At 33.0% G+C, this 22,197-nt stretch overlaps 2 protein-coding genes across 6 annotated transcripts, besides 7 other annotated features; one reads left to right on the top strand and one right to left on the bottom strand.

The window, feature by feature from the left end:
* Positions 1 to 79: 79 nt before the first annotated feature.
* On the top strand, positions 80 to 8,274 carry NfI (Nuclear factor I). 2 transcript variants are annotated; one of them, NM_001272122.2, is made up of 9 exons: positions 80 to 158; positions 730 to 869; positions 2,533 to 2,688; positions 2,737 to 3,334; positions 4,041 to 4,223; positions 4,289 to 4,534; positions 4,602 to 5,380; positions 5,694 to 5,889; positions 5,950 to 8,274. In NM_001272122.2, the coding sequence occupies exons 2-9, from the start codon at positions 789 to 791 to the stop codon at positions 5,997 to 5,999; spliced, it is 2,289 nt and encodes a 762-aa protein (NP_001259051.1). In that variant the 5' UTR covers positions 80 to 158; positions 730 to 788; the 3' UTR covers positions 6,000 to 8,274. The 2 variants fall into 2 exon arrangements, with proteins under 2 accessions (NP_001259051.1, NP_995592.2); NM_205870.3 differs by having other exon boundaries at positions 4,277 to 4,534; positions 5,950 to 8,135.
* Positions 3,536 to 3,583: a mobile genetic element.
* Positions 6,314 to 6,476: a mobile genetic element.
* Positions 8,275 to 9,156: 882 nt separating the features above from the next.
* Positions 9,157 to 10,621: a mobile genetic element.
* Positions 9,327 to 9,923: a mobile genetic element.
* A 253-nt stretch (positions 10,622 to 10,874) lies between the features above and the next one.
* RhoGAP102A (Rho GTPase activating protein at 102A) lies at positions 10,875 to 21,452 on the bottom strand. 4 transcript variants are annotated; one of them, NM_001258487.3, is made up of 12 exons: positions 19,045 to 21,452; positions 17,983 to 18,137; positions 17,777 to 17,921; positions 17,079 to 17,171; positions 16,845 to 17,002; positions 14,938 to 15,219; positions 14,725 to 14,875; positions 14,387 to 14,672; positions 13,109 to 13,243; positions 12,020 to 12,097; positions 11,779 to 11,963; positions 10,875 to 11,705 (listed from the first exon to the last, which is right to left on the bottom strand). In NM_001258487.3, exons 1-12 carry the CDS (start codon positions 20,930 to 20,932, stop codon positions 11,491 to 11,493), a joined length of 3,771 nt encoding a protein of 1,256 aa, NP_001245416.1. In that variant the 5' UTR covers positions 20,933 to 21,452; the 3' UTR covers positions 10,875 to 11,490. The 4 variants fall into 4 exon arrangements, with proteins under 4 accessions (NP_001245416.1, NP_001259050.1, NP_651914.3 ...); NM_001272121.2 differs by having other exon boundaries at positions 11,374 to 11,705; positions 11,779 to 11,921; NM_143657.5 differs by lacking the exons at positions 10,875 to 11,705; positions 11,779 to 11,963; positions 12,020 to 12,097; positions 13,109 to 13,243 and adding an exon at positions 13,782 to 14,066.
* Positions 15,413 to 15,501: a mobile genetic element.
* Positions 16,611 to 16,678: a mobile genetic element.
* Positions 21,453 to 22,141: 689 nt separating the features above from the next.
* Positions 22,142 to 22,197: part of a mobile genetic element that runs on past the window's edge.

Below are 22,197 nucleotides of genomic sequence, written 5' to 3'. Positions count from 1 at the left end.
TATGTATGTCTCTCAAAGAGAATAACAGTTGACGAGAACAAAAATCCAAGAAGTCATCTGTGATTTGCCCATTTTAAATTTAGTCTATAAGCACAAGTTTTGCATAACACAGCTACTCAGTTATTGTTCCGTGTACTAGAAATTGCCTTTATATACATGTAAGTGTTAACAAAAAAAATATGAAATTGTGTTTTTCACATAATTAAAACCCGCGAGGTCTTAGAACTGACTTAACTTTAAGAAGGACTTTATTAAAATATTATGGTAGAATACCATTCATACTACTAGTTTACTTAAAGAAAACAAATTACAGTTGCATTTTTAGATAGTATTACAGGTTGTAGTTTAATAACTTTAAAGACGAGCGGACGACTTAATTCTCTATACATTATTGTGCGTAAGCACATGAGAAAGTTTACTTCTTATGTGATTCTCGGTAACTTTTTTGCGGATTGTCCCGACAGTAATAGCCGAGTACATCGATACCTCAGATATGCGTTACTCAGCTGAAGGGCCTTTAACGGAGATAAAGACATGTAAGTTGGGAGGAATCCGTACCGGTGGTTAAATTAATTGCTTGGCAGTTACTCGCTGGATCTTTTACAGGTTTTTCGAATTTGTGGGCGTTAGACGGGCGTTGAAAATATTGCTAGGAACATTAATTATATTTATATAATAAAATACACAGCAATACTACCTAAACTCAATACATTTTTTGATTCACTTTAGACTACGTTCGATATAGACAATGCAATAAACGATTCAATGAAAGTAACAATACCTGAGGTATGTTTATACCAGAAACTTTAAGAGGCTGTATGATCGAGACGGACGTTTCTTCTTATTTGCAAACATCATCATCGGGACAGGTAAAGCGCCGTCGGTACCTTTTTTAGGTTTTTACGAAAAATAGTGATGCTTAATCGAAAAAGTCTGTAAGTTATTTAGTAAGATAGATGCGATTAACAGTGAGATAATTTGAAGAGAACTAAGTTATGCTCTCGAATACGTATATTTTAAATTTTACAAGACCAAATTTATCACGATAGGTACAAATATAGTTTTTTCTTAATCGGAATAATTCGCATGCTTTTTAATATCAGACCTTCTATATTTCTTGAGTTAAATTATAATAATTAGTTTGCCTTCTAAATAGTAATGGAAATTTCACATATAAATAACAAACTAAAACTAAACTAAAAGGGTTGAAACCGCAACCGCAATGTATGTACATTAAAAATGAATCCCGTCATATTATGAATAAATTCGAAACATTGTTTTTATCAACATTAGAACGAAATAAAAAAATGTGGAAAAGTAGGGAAATTATTCACAGAACACTATTTACATTTATTTGTACATATACGTACGTATATACACAGTATACTTGTTTTCTAATTCGTTTGATATCCCATATCATATCCCACCCAGTCGGAAGTTTGTGAACATATCCAGGAAAAGCAGTATTACAGAGTGCTTCATTTTCCACAAACAACGTTACAATTTTTTCCCACAGCTAAGAAGCTGGCTTGAAGCATTGAATAGATGGCGTCGTAGAGCGCCCAAACGTACTGCTTTTAGATGTACTCATTTGGATACGTAAAGGAAAATAAAAACCCCATCGTGCATATTCGGGTACAACGAACCCTGTTCTGTTTATACACAGACTCTGTAGAATCTTTTCATCCTTTCAGTTATATTTTAATATTAGATATACTCTTATTAAAACTATGAATATTAATATAAATTTTCAAACATATGTATGTGTACGCACGTACATCCAACTAATATTTTAAAAAGATCAAGACCATATATATACATTTATGTATATATGAACTTTTTTCTCAAAAAATGTGTACGTTTGTGTTCACACATATGTTAGAAGGGCAAGCACATTTTAAACAATCGTTACTTACAACAAAGCAAATGACAAAAGGGATAGAAGCTGACAAAAAAGGTCGTAGCATTTTGTTGTTTTATTGCCATTCTGTTTAGGTGCTCTTTAAATTTTGAAACGCAAAGATCAGTCAGTTTTTTGCAAAAATTTAGCGACATCTTTATGTTTTGTATTTGGCAAGTATAAGCACATAATATTTATAAATTTCTTGATTTGTTTAAAAAAATGTGACAATTTCACAATTGCACTTTTAATCGAAATATATTTTTAAACAAAAATATAATATAATTTTTAGTACCATCAGGAATGATGGAATACGTAGTTTTTTGTATATATACATAAGGTGGTGCAAATGGTTTTTATTTGTAAATTTTTGTCGATTTTTTAAGCATTCCTTGTTTTGCACTTTAGAACTCTAACTACAACTATAACATACCTCACCTATCTTTGGGATTGTCAAGTATTTAAAACTTATTACAGTTAGAGGCAATTAGGGACTTTTAAGTCTCTGTTCTATGGTCCTTAAATCCGTATTAAGCTTATTGTTAATATACAAAGTACATTAAGTTATATGCACTTAGACATGTAAAATTATTTAAGATCAGTAACTAATTAAATGCCTTTTTTACATATAGGATGAATTTCACCCTTTTATTGAGGCACTCTTACCGTACGTCAAATCATTTTCCTACTCTTGGTTTAATTTGCAAGCCGCCAAACGAAAATATTATAAGAAACATGAAAAACGTATGTCACTGGAAGAAGAAAGACATTGTAAAGATGAACTCCAGGTATTAATACAAACAATTTTTACAAAAGTATAAAATCGTTTTTTTTAGAATGAAAAGACTGAGGTGAAGCAAAAGTGGGCTTCCCGTCTTCTTGGAAAACTCAGAAAAGACATTACACAAGAAAGTCGAGAGGATTTTGTGCAATCTATAATCGGGAAAAGAAAATCAATTTGTGTTCTCTCAAACCCCGATCAAAAGGGAAAAATGAGACGAATTGACTGCTTAAGACAGGCTGACAAAGTATGGCGGCTTGATTTGGTCATGGTTATACTCTTCAAGGCGATTCCATTAGAAAGCACAGATGGTGAGCGGTTAGAAAAAAATCCGGAATGTTTACATCCAGGATTATGTGTAAATCCGTACCACATTAACGTGTCTGTTCGGGAATTGGACTTGTACTTGGCCAACTTTATAAATACTCATAATTCAATTAACAATACAAATACGACTTTCTCAACTACTCCGGGCGTAAGATCGCCACATATAACTATGTATAATCGAAGTAATGATCCAAACAGAAAAGATGAGGTCGCTGACATGAAAAATGATGTCGTTAAACAAAACCCATATAATGGTGTTGTTTGTAATGATATTATTTTAGCAACTGGCGTGTTTTCTTCTCAAGAACTGTGGACATTATCTAAAGGTACTATTTACTTTATTTGCATATTAATCAACAGACTGTGTAAATTATCATATACTTATATGTTATAAAAGGAAGTGAATTGAAACACTTTCGACTACGAATATTTGCCAAGATAGAAGAATTTGACGCTTCGACTTAGAATCAAGAACGCACCCATAGGTTTTAATATATGTATGTACAATATACACTAGTATACTATTGTAGATTCGGTGAAAAGTATGTAACAGGTATATGGAAGCGTTTCCGACCGTCTGTCAGTCCATATAGAAGCATGATAATAACTTTTAATTAAATTTAAGTTCTAAATGGTTTTTTTTTTGCAAAAGTTACTGTACTTTTGACACAACGTCATAAATAGTCCATGCTTGCACTGCGAAGCATGGCAAACATCGATAGAAAGGGAAAACGTGAACAATTTGTGAAACACTGGAACTATTTCGATTGCTATTTTGGAAAATTTTGGAACCGTTGGCCATGGAAAACAATTCTTTAGCAGTGGTTTTATTCCAGGCTGGAAAACTTGGGAAAAAATAAAATGATCAAGTTTTCCAATGGGAATACAGAGTTTTGGTGTAAAGTGCGCCTTGGTTCTAAATGTCCTATGAAAACTTGGTATGCAAATAAAATGAAAGTAGTTGGAATAATAATTTTACAAAGTCTGAAAAAAGTGGAAGGCAGAAATAATTTTTTTCTGGAATATTATTAGATTTAATTTTAGATGAATCAAATGATATAAACCTAAACTCTAGCCTTATAAAGAGGGAGAACGTTGGAGCTACCTATGAGTGTAATACATATCAAATTAACTCTGAATCCTCAATTTCTGCTGCTCAGAGTCTTGTTCAATCTGGGTCAATTGCGGCTAATCCGATTCCACTTGGATATAGCAGTACGTAAATATGCTTGATTGTTTTTTTAAATTTTCACGAGATTTTCGTATAGTTGATTTTATAGATCAGAGGATTACACAATTATCACAAAGTCCATTGCCACGTACAGAAGGCCCAAACGGCGATTCCCATGATGCTAACAAAATCGATCAAAGTAGCTCACCGCCAATCACGAGCACTGCATCAGATAATGGCACAAGTAGTTTTTCTTTGATCGTGAGAGCTACGGATAGCTCTATTGAAGATCCAAAAACTTCACCCATTTCTTTGCATCGCTATACCTCTTTAAGTAGTCGGACGCTGGCCCAAGGTATCGTAAAAGCATTCAAAAAGTTGTAATAATAAAATAAGAATTTAAAATGTGTTATTTTTTATAGCTCTCCCACAACATAGTTGCTCCTTGCTACATTCGTCTTCCACTAGTCCGACTAATACCTTATATTACCCCCAGCATAATAATACAAGACCATCTCAAACAACTTCCGTTGAGGAACAAAATCGTGTTGGCTCCGACAAATATTCAACGGAGCCTCAAGATATTTCGGACTTTGTCACTTATGTTTGTCAAGACACCAGTCATACGACAACTATAACAGGATCAGCTGAAAACCATTCATTTCAACACTCCCATACACTCCCACAAGGTCATGGTCATTCGCCGCATTTTCAAATTCATCAACAGCTGCGATCTGCAAAATTAACGACTTCACCATCAACTCATTATCACAGTACAATGCTTCCGCCGATGCTGCCACCAATGGCTCGACCTGTAGCTATAATTCGCAGTAGCAGTGATCTAACCTTAGTCCAATCCCCACCAACTTCTTTGCCACTGACAGCCCAATCTACAAGCTTGAACGACAATAGTTGTATAGCGAAACATAGCCTGCCAACGGATAATAGACTTGCAAGTAACCTTGACAACAGAAATAGCCCCAATAACACAGATGTCGTTTCACAACACGAAATGACTGGAACTGCATCTCCTCAACCGCAATCTCACACACCGACATTAGCGAGTCCCCAATCTTATCTGGATCCTGGGCGATGTAAGCTTTTATCAGCTGGCTCAAACATAGGCAGAATTACAACACAAATGTATCCCTCATCAAATAATAGAGAATATTTTAATCACTTTCATTCGCAGCCCACATCGGTAAGTACGATTGTTTGACAAGATGTCTTTTCATATGTCCACACAAGCGATAGGGGGAATAAGGGGTATATGGAATTTTAGATTTGCTAAAACCACAGTCCCACTCTTTTGTAAAACGTTTAGATTTCTCAAACCACACTACGTCTTTGAAAGTTTTTAGGGTATGAATATTTGAAGGCCTATACAGACAGTTTTGAGCAATTAATACACTGCAAACTGCTTTCGCAGTTCCACCAAATGAGTAACGGGTAGCTAATAGTTTAAATGTAGGCAATAATTTAATGCTATTGACAAATGTTTCATAAATTTTAAGCTTTTGGGATATGCCGGCTCTATTTCTACAATGTCTGGAGTTATAAGTCCAACAGACCTAACACTTTACTCAGCTCCAATGGCTGTATCACGTTCAAGTACCAGGACTAGATGGAACGAAGAGGAGCATAATGTAATTCCACAGTCTGCATCTAGTACAAACATGGATAACACCCAAGTTATATTAATGGAAGACTGTAAGTTTTCGATTACGTTTGAAGTGTTTACTGTTTAATTGATTTAGGAACTTATTTCAGCGACTGGTCGTTATATAGATGAGTATTCTAGTCGTGACTATGTGTCATGATGTAAACTAAATAAGGTAAAAGTCATTAAACTCTTCGGCTTGGGCATGCCAAAATATTGATTAGAGAATCAGTAACTAATAAGAGTACCTTAAACAGATACATAAAATCCTTTTGCACATATATTTAAGTTTGACAATAATCGTTGTATTTAATCATAATTGAATGGACTCTAGGTATGCCTGTATAATAAGCTCGGTAAAAAGAATATATTAAAGCCCATAAAGAACTATTAAGGCGTCGGAGATGTCAATATTAGAAGTCAAATAAATTTACGGGATCTCTTATTCCTGTTAATCCTTTATTAAAAAAGGTATACTTGATTTGATTGAAAAAGTGTAACAAGAAGACGGAAGCTACGTCTACCCTATAAAGTATATCTACTCTTAACCAATAAAACCAATAGCCGAGTCGATCTGGCCATGTCCGTCTGTCCGAACATCGAGATATGGAAAACTATAAGAGCTAGAAAGTTGAGACTAGAAATGCCGACTCTTGTGACGCCAACGCTGCTCATATTTACTTCAGTACGACCACTCTAAAACCACAAGCGATTTCGGTATCTCAGCAATCTAAAGACTTTTTTTTAGATTTGATAAGTTTACACAATTTTTTTTTCTAATATTTAATACAGATCCAAACTTAAATACTTACGACAAAATTATTTCGGATATCATGAACTTTTATTAACCAATAAGTTATAGGCAGGAAGTCATATCTAATATTGGATTTTAATTTAATTTTTAGGACGTTATAACATATAATAATATATCAAGATGTGAGCGAAATATCTCCAAATAGTGGGTTATTAGTTGTCAATAAATCTTTATAAGCCAGAGGCCGAAATGGATTTATTTGAAACATACAGTGCTACTGTAAGCTGCTAATAATTTTGTACTTATGAAACCAGAACGAAATCGCTTTTAATTTTTACTCATTTCACAATTTGTATCAAAGATTCTCCTACTTACCTCCCTATTTTTACTTTTAGAACAATATATAATATTTCAATTCAAGTACAAAAAATAATAGACACGTATTGAAATTCCCAGGCTACCACAGTCAGACTATGACACAGTATTAAATATATTAATGCTCTGTGGCTTTTTCGATTTGTCTAGAATTTTTTTAGGAATCCGTTTGTGATTTATAAAGATAAAATCCTGTCAACCACTGTATGAAAATAGTACCAGCGTTGCCATGCAAATAAAAAACATTAAACACAAAGCAACCAAAATTCTAATCATATTTTACGCATGTAAGCTACATATTTAATTATTATTATTTTATTTTAATGCTTAAGAATTTTCAAATTTAAATGGAATATTAAATGGCATATTTAAGCAATATGTTACTTAAGGTTGCTGTGGAATTTTATTATAAAAAAATTTAATTTAACCTTAGGCTTTAGATGATGGTTAAATTTACTTAACTTTTGAAAAAAGTAGTATATATAAGGAATTTAATATTATGAACATAATTACACTGGGCACCAGTCGTCGCCTATTTTATTTATATTAAGTGAAGAAGACAAATTTTAAATAATAGTACATTTTTGATCGACCCGATGATGATTACGACCCGTAAATCATCAAACATTTTTTTAATTTGATTTTGTTATGCAAGTTGAAATTATAGAGAATGTAAGAATACAGTTCTAATAAGTGCCTAAAATGTTATTAAAATATTCAAATTAAAAGCCGTAATAATACTTATAAGCCAGCATAATTTTTATTTTGAAATAGATCTTTGCAAGGTCCACTCAATTGGTCAAAATAAGTGGACATCTATTTCAAAAAAGTTAATTCTTGTAACTAAAAGTTTTAGCAATGGCTAAATTTTTTTCAATCAAAAGATTTTAGCTCCATAAGAGAAATGTAAATTTACGAATGTGCGCTGCATTGTAATTGTGAGTTCCAGAACAAAACAAATACAAATATAAAATGTTAGTACAATAATAATATTAGATAGATGGCAAAAAGCATGTGCAGACACATAAAATATAAAAAACTATTTATAAGATTTGGCTGTGAATATAATTATTACGCTAACGCTATATATAAGTTAGGGTAAAACGAAAGTGCTTATTACAAAAAAAGATAATATTGTAATAAAATATCAATATATACACCCCACTTAAATAGACTGTAAACAAACGGAGACTTGGCAATAATAAATAAATATTTTATTGAAGAACGCGAATAAATTATAAAAAGTATTTGGATTACATTTTTGATTGGAATTGTTTAGTTTTTCCTTTTTTGAGTCAATCTTAACAAACAGTTGCTGAGCATGAAAGCATAGGAAGTCTAGAAGGATAAGTACATATAATAATAGTTAAAATAACAATTTACGATAATAATATTAATTTCTTTTAGGATGGCGTCAAAGGAGTACAATACGACTGATGATGTCTTGATCCGTTTCGCTGGACGAGTCTATTTCGTCATTCTTCAAATAAAAGTCCGATCGGGACAATGAGTTTATTTAATAATTACTGTTTCGATTTTTGATTCATAACACTAGAGCTTTTTAGTTGAATAGTCACATGGTTTCAATTCCTGTATATGTTGGTTGATAAACATTTAACATATAATTTATTAATTGGTATAATTTATTCGAACTTTACGATTTCTATATATTTAAGAAAAAACTAGGTCCTGTTTATTAAAAGTGATATAAATACCCAAAACTTTTTAACCAACAGAAAAAACCAAATAACATCTTACTCTCACCGGAAATTAAGCAATCTTGCAAACATAACATACAATAAAGAAAGCTCAATCACCAACCAATATTTAATTCGGATCCACTTAGTATTTATGGCCAACGTGAACAATCCAATTAGGCCTACCAAGACACTCACAGTTCACTTTATTGACCTCGACCAAATCCAAACTGCTTTAGATATTTTTCATGAAAATTGACGCAGTTCATTATGCGTTAACATTTACCATGTGATAACCACAACATCATTCCAAACAATTTCAACTTTTCCCGTCCCGAAACACGAAAAGCTAGGTCCTTCAATTGGTTAAGGTCATATTAGAAGTACATTACAACTCCCGACAATAGATTAAGTGATCACGGAACAATACTAAACGATTACGATGGAAACTTATCTGGAACAACACAGAGCTTCTCCTAGAGGCCATCCATGATTCGTTGAAAACTATGTTACAGGTAGAAGAAATCGTTTCCAACCACAAAAAATAATATTCATGTATAATATTCATTCATATATTCATGATCAGGATCCATAGCCGAGTCGTTCTGGCCATGTCCGTCCGTCTGTCGTTTTCTATCTTAGGAATATAAAGCTGGATAGCTTTTTTTGCGTGCAAGTCCCACGGCCACACCTCCCCCAACCGACCGATGGGCGCTGCCGTGTGTCGTACGGCTCGATTCGCGAGAAGATATACGCGATATAGAAAAGAGCACAGAAAACGAGGAAATAAATATAATAAATATAAATACATGAAAGATGTGTTATGAGTTATAAAAGTAAGAGTTGATTGATTTAAGAGCGACAGAGTCGAGATTACAGATAATAGGATAAAGTGAAATGAAATAAATGAAATTATAGTCAGAACATAATACTCTGTAGGGGTCATGCAACTCTTAGTTAGATATAAAATGATTTAGGATTAGGGGTATGTAGATTCTAGTAAATTTGCTTGGCACAGAGAAGTTTAGCCGACTGACTGACCAAGTCGGGTCTATCAACATCACCACTAATAAGTGTGCAAAAAATTTTCTTATACTGGAGGCATAATTTAACTTCGTCTGTGTTTTATTGCTAAGGGAAGGTTGTTAATAAATAAGGTAAAAAGAAGCGGACTAAGGTGTCTCCCTTTCGGGACGTTGTGTCCTGCCATTCAGATAACTTAATATATCCAATTTAGGAGCTCAGCAGGAGCACCTAATTTAGTAAGGAAACCTGATAAAAGATATCGGAAATAGGTCTCTCTACCCTATTTCCGATATCTTTTATCAGGTTTCCTTACTAAATTAGGTGCCCCTGACGTAATTCCAAAAGATATACGTTTTTAATAATATAAATTAAGTCTAACAGCATATTGAGATTTGTTCTTCCTACAAGCGTTGGAATACTTATTTCTGCATGTTTAAGAGACGATTATTTAGGCAGAACGTAGGGTTATCAAAAAATAAAGGAAGAAAAATAATAATTAGTTGGTTATGATTCGTGTTCAATTATATTTAATATTAAAGGCAGGGCTATCCTTATGTTTTTATTTATGAGTAGGAAGTATATATTTTTCACTGCGGCACTCTCCGGTCGCTATCTGATTCTCAATTACTTGATGTTATTGTTATAAGCGTCGAGATCTCAGGAACTATAATATCTAGAAGGTTCAGATTCAGATTATAGAGACATAGACGAAGCTCAAGTTTGTTGACCCATGTTGCCACGCCCACAAACCGCCCAAAACTAACACGCCCACACTTTTGATAAATGTGTTGATATTTTATAACATTTTTATTAGTCTTGTAAATTTCTATCGATTTGCAAAAAACCTTTTGCCACTCTAACGTCATAAATCCGCCCGAAACTGCAATGCCCACAATTTTGTACAATTTTTGGATATTTTCTCATTTTATTCCCCAAAACCTATCGATATTCCAGATATCGATGCGTTCGCATTCACACTCGACTATAGCATTCTCTCTTGTTTTATCTGCGAATTTATTATTTAGTTGTTATACAAAATTATTTTGAAAAAATAGTAATAATAATAATTTATATGTAATTATAACTTTTTTTCAATTTTTGGATTATTATTAATATCTTTATTTAAGGCTGTACGTTAATCAAACTTATAACCTTCAAATCTATAAATAGAGATATTTTTTGAAGCCATAGTGAAATTTACTGCTTCGAAATTGCAGTTTAATATTATTATCATTATATCATATCTAAATCTATTCGTAACTTGATTAAGAAAAATAATTCTTATAAATAGATTTACAATCTAATACCTAAACTTCAGCCAGCGACAATTATTATTTTCTACAAATCATAAAAATATTGGAACTTTAATTTTATTTTCGGAGCTTGAGCCGAAAAAGTAGGTACATCATCAACAATTTTAATTCGATCTGAATTAGGGGATCCTGGAGTATTAATTGTCACCAAACATGCTTTTATTATAATTTTCGTTAAGTTTTACCAATTATAATTTGTGGATTGGGTAATTGATTTGTACCTTTATTATTTTGTGCTTCTGATATAGCATTCCAACGAAAACATAATATATGAATTACATTTTTTCATTTTCTCATTTTTTTAGTCAATTGCAAAAATTTTACACGTTTGCAACACAAAGCTGTTTAAAACCTATATAATCTCTACCAGTAAAGGGATTTAAAACTGAGCACTGGATAATAGGACAGCAGGAGAGAAATTGTATTTTTTAAAAGATCAATAAACATTTTTAAAAATTATTATAATATTTAGGTTTATTATGTTATTTAGGGTTCTTGGCTTATTCGTCTTGAGCTCGAAATTAGGTTCTGTCGTTTGTAAGTTGTTTTTATGGGAATATCCTGTTTATTGATGTTAGATGTAAGTATTTTCATTTTATTCTCAAGCTTGGCGCCATCTGTTCTCAATGTATTGACACCAACATCTGATATACTGGTTGGAAGGGTAGATCTAGAAAATTGTTTGTATGACGTTATAGGTTCTACGTAAAAAAAACAAACAGAAAAATATATTACATATGAAGACTGCATTTTGATCTTTAACTATATATTTACCTTGTTCTTTTATAGGCTCTTTGAGACTTATGTGACTTTGTTCAGCAACTGATATTTTGAGACTAGCCGTGATGATCTCTAAATTTTCATTATTGTTTTTCTTTTTGTCAGGATCACTATGATCTCTTCGTTTATCTTGGCATCTTTTAAAATTTATGTTATTAAAATCATTAATATTTTCATACCTTAAAATTTACTATTTATCAAAATATTATTATAAAAAGACATTAAATATACAAACCGCTTTCCGTGGATCGGAGGTTCGAGCAAAACATCAGATAAACTCCCTGGTTGAGGGTCGTCTATTTGCTGTTGGGTCCTAAATATACGCGTTAGGTGCATTAGAAACATGCATAAACAAATATTAATATTTCTAAATAAATATAATAAATTATTATTAAATATAAATAAATATAAATAAATATTTCTTAATCTCAACGCTTTTGCCATTTGTATGCTAAGAGCAACATCCATATGAGTTGCATTTAATTAGTATAACTAGCCTAATCGATCTGGCCGTGTCCGTGTGAACGTCAAGATCTTAAGGAACAAAAAACCTAGAAAGGGATTCACAGACTCAGCGCAAGTTTGAAAGTTTCAAAATTGTAGTCTGTAGGCGTCAGAGGGAGAGTGCCAACATTTGCGAACAAACTTGCGCCGCGTCACTGTCTCTGGAATCTGCATGCTTGATCTTGATCCAGCTGAGATCAAGCCGATCATACGGACGGATATATCAGACTGATATAGGGTCGGAAACACTTAATACTCAACGAGCCCAGTAACCCCGTAAATTTGAAAAACCAGTTTTGAACGAGTAATTGCTATATATTGAATTTGGCCAGAAAATTGTCAATTTTTTAATTTTGAAGTTTTTTTTGTTTAAGTGTGGATAACAACACTCTACAAATAAATAGCTCTGATGAAAAAACGGTGGTCTAAAGATATTGAAAATATTATTTCAGATATAAAATGCATTAATAGAATAATACGCATTCAAAACATACAAGTATAATTTTATTAGTTATAGAACTATAGCACTACATATATAAAATATTAAACATACTATGGGACTTATATAAAAAAATTGTATTGTCTTAAAACTTGGTCCCACAGCCATTAACTGTAACAATGATGTTAAAAATTGGCTTTAAATTAAGTATTAACCTACTCTGGCTACTGGCAGATTGTACTGTTACACACTGGAAATAATAATGAAAGCTAATGATAACCCTATTTGAATCCATTAGTCTACGACGACCTTAACTCAAATTCATTAAAATAATATTAAAACCTTATCTTAAAACGCAAATGCATTTTAGGGAGGCCTTACCATTCAGTTCCATAGACTTTCGTGGAAATCAGCTCATATAACTTTTCCGGACAAGCTTCCAGTGCTTGTGTATAAATGACATTCAGTAACTCTGCTGATATGTTGAAAATTTCTTCATAGTGATTTATCATGGTTCTAACAAAAACAAAATAGGTTGAAATAAATTAACATATACAATTCTTTTGTCTTAAACTATTGTCAACCTCTTGAAGCTCAGAAAAATATTTACATAGCATAAATTTTTTTTACATTACCCCATAAGCAATTGTCATACATTTATTATTGTTTATTTCATCGAGTTCTTAAAAGCAATATTCGTATTCTTGTCCTAATGAGATACAATTTAGAATTATTGGCCCAACGTACTTATTATTTGATTAGAATTCGTTGAAGACAACTACGTATGTTAACGAACGGTAAAAAATAATAATTTAAATTAATTATCAAATCGTAACGATGTTAAGCTAGTTGTAAGCTTTTGCCAGGCTTTGGAGTGTAAATCAGTTACGCATGCGTTAAAAAGAAATACTTATCTTGTATTATTAGTTTATATTTGTAATTTAAAATTAACAATTTAGAGTCGCAGCGTGTTCATAATGTCATTGCACCTAAAAATGTATGCTTAGTTACATACATCATCTAGGTCGTAGATATCTATATAGGTATCTAGGCAAATTTCCTAATTACAAAATGATTAGACAATTAACGGGTATCTGCTGGTCGAGATCCTAGACCATTGCATTCCTTGTTATTTATGTGTATAAAAGCTCTTCGCTCTAGATTTGTTCTTTCCAATTTGAGTTCCTGACGCAGCCGCAATGACAATATATCACTATATTTTTTATATGACGCATGCGGTAAAAGCATGACAGGACTTTTTTGTTGGGCATCTGGTCCTGGACGACTTATCCACTTCCTTTTGGGTTGGGGTTCCTCAGTTCCCTTAGAACCTCTGCGACTGACCATTTTTTATTTATATTTTTTTAACGAATGTCATAATTTTAGATAGATTATATAAATTAAATTAACCATAAAACAGAGCTCAATGGGATGCCAGATCGCAAGATGTAGGTCACATTTTGACTGCATGCTGCGGCAACTCTTGTAGTATAGACAAGAAGATCCTCAACCGTTATTTAAATAATTTGTATAATAAAAATGAATTTTTAAAACATGAAGGCACACGAAACTATTCGTATGTTGGCAAACAATTAACGAGACGGTAGATTAGGTCTTATCAAAGGCATAAAAAGCAAATATGTATTTTGCTTGACAAACCTTACTACATTAATGGCATCGATCATATTTTCTTGTTCCTTATCTCTCGAAAATGTCAAATGAGTGCTTCGCAAAATATTTGGAGCAAATACTGTAGCTAGATTATAGCTATCCATTTTATTTCCAAGCGTTAAACAACATCCCTCTGTAGACCATATATCATCGCTGTGTGCTGCCACTTTGGCTAGAAATACTAGTAAGACGTACAACGTGTCTCTGTGTGGGATCGGAAGTAGTCTTATCAAATGTGATATAGCCTCTAGTTGCAAGCGTCGATTCCGAATACCTGAAATTCGTTTGGTTAATGCTGAATGCTTACGCAAGCTTACAATACATGCGTTGTGTTTTTAAAAACGTTAAATAGAGTGTGTTGCAAAGTAATGGTTCCGGAAGATCACGTAAAAATTCTTTAAGCAGTGTGGCAACATCATGTGGGCATGTATCAACAGAAATCCCAAAATAAATATCTTTATCGAATTCCTCCCGCAACTAGTAAATAAATCGGATATAGAAATATAACAAAATTATTTAAGTGAATTTTCACCACTTACTTGCTTTACTCTTTTTTTGGATGTGCTCACCCGAAAGAGTCCAACCTGTTGTAACCCGTTGTCTTCTAAATAATCAATACAGTTGTTTACGAATATTGGTACCATTAATTGAGAATGCTCTTGATAGGCTTTAACGAAATTAAGTTCAGTGTCTTCATTTTCAGACTGAGATAGCGATGCTAAAGGCTTTGATATATTGGAAAAGGAGCCTCTAACATATGCAGAAAGTTCCGTGCTTCCATATTCAAGGGATTTTGATGGTAAGCTTTCACATGACCTGACCTGAAAACAAGAAAATATGCTAACAATATACAAATTTTATATGAACTTTAAGTGTTGTGAACTGGCTTTAAAGGCACAGGTACAGGGGCCTGGGAGCTGAACCGAAGTGCTTCAAATTTTATAAAAAACAAAGCGTATCAGCCGGAGTGCTGATTTATTTCGAGAATTAACCTGGGTCGTTTCAATAAATGGTTAGTCGAGTTCCTCGCTATCAGATACCCGTTAATCAGATAGTGAAAGTTAGAGCACACAATTTCATCATTGTTCAGGCATATCTATAGACATTGAATCTGATACATTGAATATATAGAAGCTCAACGTTCTAGCTTTTATACTTCCTGAACATACGTCTTCGTATGAACGCTTTGATCTCCATAAAATCTAAAATGTTGAGAAAAGGCTATGGATTCTAATTTGCCACGCCCAATATAACATAACACTCATAAACATTTTGAGATTTTTCATTATTGTATTAGTCTTGTTAATTTCTATCGATATGCCACAGACATTTTAACGCCGCCACTCTAACGCCACGTAACACTTTTGAAAAATATATTGATTTTCTTTTTTCCGTTTTAACAATGGTCTTGCCAAATTGTATGGAACTACCAAAAACATCATGGCTACTTCCTGTTTAACGCTTACAAATTACCCAAATCTTATAACAAATAACAAATTACCTCAGAAACTTCTGAATCCCGTAGGTGTTCGGTAAGCATCCAGTTGTGAGAATTGATGCTCTTTTCAATTACCTTTTTAGGATGAGGATAAAATATGATAAAAAAATACCTTTTGCTCCCCTCTTATATACTCAATGTCTAATTGAAAGGCCCACAAGTTTCCACTATCTATGTACTGTATGAACTATGTACTATATATTTGTAGTCAAAGTGGTTTAAAAACTACATTTTTTTAGTTATATTTTAATTTTAGAATATCCTCATTTTAAAATTGTGAATATGAAGATACATATTCTTTAAAATTCATACATATTTTTTTAAATACATACATCGTAAAAATACATATGTGAAACAAAATCAAATCAATATGTACATTTCTTACACTGCCATACACTGCCTATATTTTTGATCGCCATAGTAAGAAGGGCAAGCAGAGTTTTAAGGAACGGTACTTACGAAAAGCAAATGACGAAAAGGATAGAAACAGGTAGAGAAGTGCGAAGCGTTGTTGTTGGTTTATTACGTTCCTGTTCTGTTGCATTTTCAACTTTGGATCGTCAAGATCGTCAGTGTGTTCTTAGAAATTTATCACCGGCTTTCAGGTTTGTATTTTGCAAGTAGCACCTAGCTAATAATATTTATAAATATTAAATTTGAATTAATCTATGCGATTTTCAAAACTTGATGTCATTTTTCTCTAATAAAAATTATCAAAACGTTATTCAAAAGTGTGGGCGTGGCAGTTTTTGTGCGGTTTGTGGGCTTTAGAGAGGGCCTGGAAAAATTAAAAAATGTCACAAAATTTGAAAAAAATGCTTCTGAGATCGTTAACGTTCATACGGACGGAAAAGGTCAGATTGGCCTGTTACATAATTTTCACCGAATCTAGTATAGCTTTTTACCTACGATCACCGAGTATAAAAATTGTCAGAGTATAGCACTTACATTATCATTAAGCTTCAAAACACTTCCTGGCGTACTACCGCTTCCACGAAACATTGACAGAAGTGAATACTTAGATCGGTCTTCCATAGTAACGTTCCGTTTGCTGTCTCTTTCTAAGCAACATTCCAAAGAAGTTCCGAACAATACTGAGCGAGGATCTTGAAATGTAATGCGTTTTAATTATGTTCAAAATTATGATTGAGAATAATAGGCTGATGCCATAAATTCACTTACTCTGATCATCTTTTTTTCCATTATCAAAGAAGCTTGTAGTCAATGATTTTTTTTTAGGTACACATCGTCGTTTTTGTGGTGATATCTTCAGATCTATTATTTTAATGGAAAGAATTGGTAATAATTGTTGGCTTTATTTTTAGAACATGTTATAATAGAATAGATGAAGAAAATGTCTTATACTTATGTATGCTGAGAAACTTTTAGAATTGTTCCACAAAAACACCGATAAACTCTAAAATCTAGTGAACATACAGAATGTCTCATATCTACATATGTATTCAACTTAGAACTGGGCATGCTTCATGAACGACATCATGCTTCTTCGAATGATAGAATTTGTAAATGCGAAATATAGTACTATATAGTAATATAGTTCATAGGTTCGAAAGTTATAGGCTTACTTATTGCTTTGAATGAAAACTTAGAAACTTAAGTTCTTGTTAATTCTTGTTAATTTTGAAATTAAACACCGACCATTCTTTTATCTGGATTGGTTTTGTCTAAAACTATATAGTTTTTTAATATTTTACATGTATGCACGAGATCTAGGTTCTTATAAAAAGGGATTGATTTCACAGTTATCGGAATAAAATTAATTTTTATACTTCTTCAGCTGTTACATATTTTGTATGTCCTACGAGTACAGGGTATGACAAATGAAACCAAATCCTTTGAATAAGTTAAATTTAACTAACCTTCAATATTTCCAATGTTTAGTTCCTGAATTTTTTCTAATGCAAAATTTTTTACTATATCCGATTCTATTTTTGACAGCCTTGTCAAATTTGTCTCCACTATTTGAAAAGATTCACCAGACTCTGATATCCATAAAAAATGTTCCTGAAATTGATTTAAAAAGTTTTTGTATTTAATTAAAAAAAAAGAGTTTTCATGTTCTCACCGACGGATACCATTTTAGAGTTGGTATAGAGCTCTTTAGGTAACTCCGTTTATTTTGGCTTTTAGATCGACTCCGCCACATTCGTTTTGCTACAAATTGGCCCACATTAGATAACGACTTTGACTTCTGCATACTTGCCGTTGCATGACTCTGATCTGAAAATGGTAGCAATTCAAGCTAATTAAGGAGGATTCGATAATGTTATTCTCTACCAGATATATTATTTGGGAATCTACATACGCTTGCAGATTTAGTGGCGCTAGTGACACAAGTGGTAAAGTGTGGTATTTGGTTGACATCAACCATAACCACCTACGTGACAGAAATGGTTGATATATACATATCTTACACCTTTTGAAAGATAACTAAATGTTAATTACGGTTTCTTTGCTCTCGCTGCGCTGCCTGCATGTACAGTCGAAAGTTTGGGAACGTGTTGAAAAAGACTTAATCTAAAGTTCTTTTTTTCCACTGAACAAGAAAACAATAACAGATAAATTAGATAAAAGCATTGAATAGAAAGCTTCTTTTAGTGCATTGAATTGGATTTGTTCGGAGAAGATAACGAAAATTATAAATTCGAGCTTGTCGATTGCTCAACGTTTTGCAATCGTGTATGCCCGGGTACAAGCCGGAACCACGGCTTGTCTATACGCAGTGTCTAATCTTACAGTGTACACTTTTTAAAATTTTGAATATAAATTTCTAGCATACATACATCGTACATAATCATCGTAACAAAATCAAACCCATATAAGTTTATAGTAAGTATATAAAATATTTTTGTGTGTAAGCTTATGTTTTCTTAAATTTCCTGATTCAAGCAAATTAAAACCAAACGGTGCTTACCAAAATGACCAAATGACAATGACTTGCAATTGAAATTGTGAATTGTCAAGATCGTCACGGTTTTTTGGAGCATAAGAAATTTTGTGACAGGTTTCTAATCTGAGATCTATAATAGTCGAGGCAGCAGACTAAGGTCTTCTTTAATGCTTAGTTAAGGCATCGTTTTGACTGCGTGGTATATAAATTAGTTAAACAATATGCATTTATACTTACTGCAATCTGGCAGTTTGTCTGTTAATGTGTTAAATTGGTTTCCAGCATTGTTATGTCCGTGCAAAATATTTGAAATAAATTGAGAACTTGAAGAGAGTAATCCACTGGAAGTCCGTATAGCCTTTTCTAACTTTGAATGACTAGTCGGCGAAGTTGGTGCAGAAGTGCACTTGGAATATGAAGAGGTATTTGCAGGACTTGCGATTTGTAAAGGATTCACTTTACTCCTTAATTCTATTGGATTTTTATCTCTTTCTAACTGCATGTGACTTCGCTCATCCTCTAATCGTAACCATTCTAAGTGAGCGTTTTTAAGATTCAAAGACGATTCGTTTCCTCGTATAAAATCCAAAGCTATGAGAGGCCAAGCATTTAACGTTTGTACAGCCTTGTGCAATCCTGCACTTATTCCCGGTGGATTTAGTACGCCCTTTGCTTTGATATTTCTCAAGTTCTTATCATAGTTAATTGATTTAAATCGGTTTGAATCAGAATCTTGCATACTTTTTTTTCTTGCCATGTTCAAATACCGTTTAATCGTATCGCTAACTGACTGAGAAATGTCTTCGTCAAGTGAACTTCTTCTAAATATTAAATGCGAAGACTTTGAACAGTCTTGTTTAGAAGGCTCTTCTAATAATTTTAAGGTATTATCGCAATTTGTAACCATTAAGTTGTACTGCTCCGCCAAAGTTTTTAACTCGCTCAGTTGTATAAAATTAGTTTGTGTTCCACAGGTTTTCTGGATTCTTTCAACGCTCTGTCCATTCGAATTAAGTTTGTTTTTAAGCTCAAAGTTCTGCGGGACTTTATTGAGGTCTAAAAAGAATTCTGTTTTGGGGCTTGGTATAATTGGTTTGGTATCACATTTCATTAGACAAAAGAAATTGTCATGTAGTAACTTGTTGCTTCTGTTACTATCAGTGTTACCTCTAGATAATTCCTTTCCATTTTTTATCAAGCAAGACAATGAAGTCGAAAAATTAGCTTGATATGGATCTTTGGAATGTAGCGTCCTATGGAGCTGTTGTTTCTTAAGCGCGCTATAGATTTTTTTCAAAAGAACTTTGTCTTCGAGAATGCTTAGTGGAGCATCGCCAAACTTAAGCTGAATTCCTTCATGTGTAAATAAAGGGCAATTAGATAACAATTTAAGAAGGGACAAGAGTTCTGTTTGAATAGATGTGCCGGATGATATCACTTGATGGTTGTCACCATTGTTTTTGAAGTTTGGCCTTTGTGCACTGGGTGATGATGTTTGATCTGGCCGAACTGTTTTAGTTCCAAGTAAAGTTGTGGTTTTGTATGCATCACGAAGTTTAAGATAAGTCTGCAATAATTCGATGACTCGATCGGCAATATGATAATCTTTGGTTGCATCAACTGTCTGTTTTCTGCGGCTAGCACTTGCATGCCTCAACAATGGTTTTAATCTCCGCTTAGAACAGCTGAATGCTCCTGGGTATGATGTTCTGCGACTCCATAAAATAAAACTTGGTTCAGATAAACACACCCGTTGAAATTGATCTTCAATTAGGTCATGATTACCTGACCCTGTTTGGTATCCATCAGGAATTAGCTTACGGCCTGCATCTGTCATATATCTCCAGGTTTTTCGAGTTAGAAGCCAGCGCTCTCGCTTTTTTTCCTTGTCTTTTGTGCTGCGACGACGCACTTTATTTGGAGAAGCCACTCCTTCGGAGTGCTCACTCGCAAAAATCATTGGCTTACGCATGCTGGAGGCATTTCCTAATGGCAACGACCATATTTTCGATACGTCGTTAGCCTCGTCAAGTGCTATATCTAACGGCCCCGACCTTTTTTTAACGGCCGCCATGGGGCTCCTCAAACAGTTCACAGATTCTTCGTTTTCTTTTGGAAATTCCATATTTTACGCTGACGCAGAGATTAAAGGTCAACAGGTCTTTTTTTATTGCGATTTTATCATAATAGTGGTGTTTTTAGTACATATGTTTAAGTTTTACACTAATTTGGATTCATAGTAATTGTCACCGCATCAGCACATAGCATATTTTCACAACGATATTTTCAAAAGGCAGGTTAACAATTATACGAAGAGTTGCAAAGTAATATACTAGGTAAAAACACCAATTTATTTATAAATGCGTACATATATTTGATTTTCTCAGGAGAGATTTCGTATATGTACAATAGAATTGGTATCTACACATGTGAGTGACTTTATTTATATTTCAAAGCACACAATATTTATATTGAAATTCTGGAATAACCAGTACTTCTGTATAATTTTATCAACAAATAGTAACTATGACACCTTGAGGTTTACGATTATTTATTTGTTATTTAATTTTTATATGTCATATTATTGATACTATTTATTTTCTATTTAGACACTGTTAAACCTCGAAAAATAGCACAAAATGCCTGGCGAGATAGCGTGTACATAATAAGAGAACATTATTTTCAGAAAAAAAAACATAAAAATATTTCGAAGTTCACGAGATATTATTTTTGAATGTATTTATGGTACAAGAGCATCCCGCTTGTGATCGACTAATGTGCATACATATACACGTTCTGAAAACAAACTCTTTACTTTTCTTACTTTTTAAGTTTATATTTACAAACAAGATTTGTACAAAAACATATGTATACAATTTCATAATACCTTGTTATCCCAATTGTCGTGCTTATACCGGACAAACCTAAATTCAATTGGAATTTGTATTTTCGTTTGCAATTAATGTACTGTTATTTAAGAATAATACTACTATTGCGGTAGAGCTGATGAGACATTACATTAGGTTCATGTAAATACCTTGACCTGAAATGGTGTTGCCTTCTATAAGGAAAACAAATTATACACTTTTGCAGATGTTTAGTCCGAAGCGAATAATTGGCCTTATGTATGTGTCATGCTCTGTGCAAGCTGCTAGTTGAAAAGTTATAGTTCTATCTGTGTGAAGCTACATTTTGAATTTAAGAATTGATTTTCAAAAGGAAACACCTAGATGTTAACAAGGACGGTGACAGTTTTTAAGGGAGCGAAACTGAACTTTATGTGAACTAAACTAACTTACACTAATTTTCAAACAAGTCAACTTAAAACTAAAACAAGAGAGAATGCTATAGTCGAGTTCCCCGACTATCAGATACCTGTTACTCAGCTAG

This window comes from Drosophila melanogaster, chromosome 4 (assembly GCF_000001215.4).
Source record: "Drosophila melanogaster chromosome 4".
Taxonomy (NCBI): Eukaryota; Metazoa; Arthropoda; class Insecta; order Diptera; family Drosophilidae; genus Drosophila; species Drosophila melanogaster.
The sequence above is the reverse complement of the archived record's forward strand: the minus strand, read 5'-3'. Positions and strand labels throughout refer to the sequence as shown.

Bases quoted from the DNA above. Each gene is read 5' to 3' on its own strand.
- NfI (NM_205870.3), top strand. From the start codon at position 789: ATGTTTATACCAGAAACTTTAAGAGGCTGTATGATCGAGACGGACGTT. The intron at 4,535-4,601 runs GTATCGTAAAAG...TATTTTTTATAG, and splicing joins TAGTCGGACGCTGGCCCAAG to CTCTCCCACAACATAGTTGC. The intron at 5,381-5,693 runs GTAAGTACGATT...ATAAATTTTAAG, and splicing joins TTCATTCGCAGCCCACATCG to CTTTTGGGATATGCCGGCTC.
- RhoGAP102A (NM_001258487.3), bottom strand. From the start codon at position 20,932: ATGGAATTTCCAAAAGAAAACGAAGAATCTGTGAACTGTTTGAGGAGC. The intron at 18,138-19,044 runs GTAAGTATAAAT...TACCATTTTCAG, and splicing joins AGACAAACTGCCAGATTGCA to ATCAGAGTCATGCAACGGCA. The intron at 11,706-11,778 runs GTAAATATATAG...TTTTTTACGTAG, and splicing joins AGAGCCTATAAAAGAACAAG to AACCTATAACGTCATACAAA.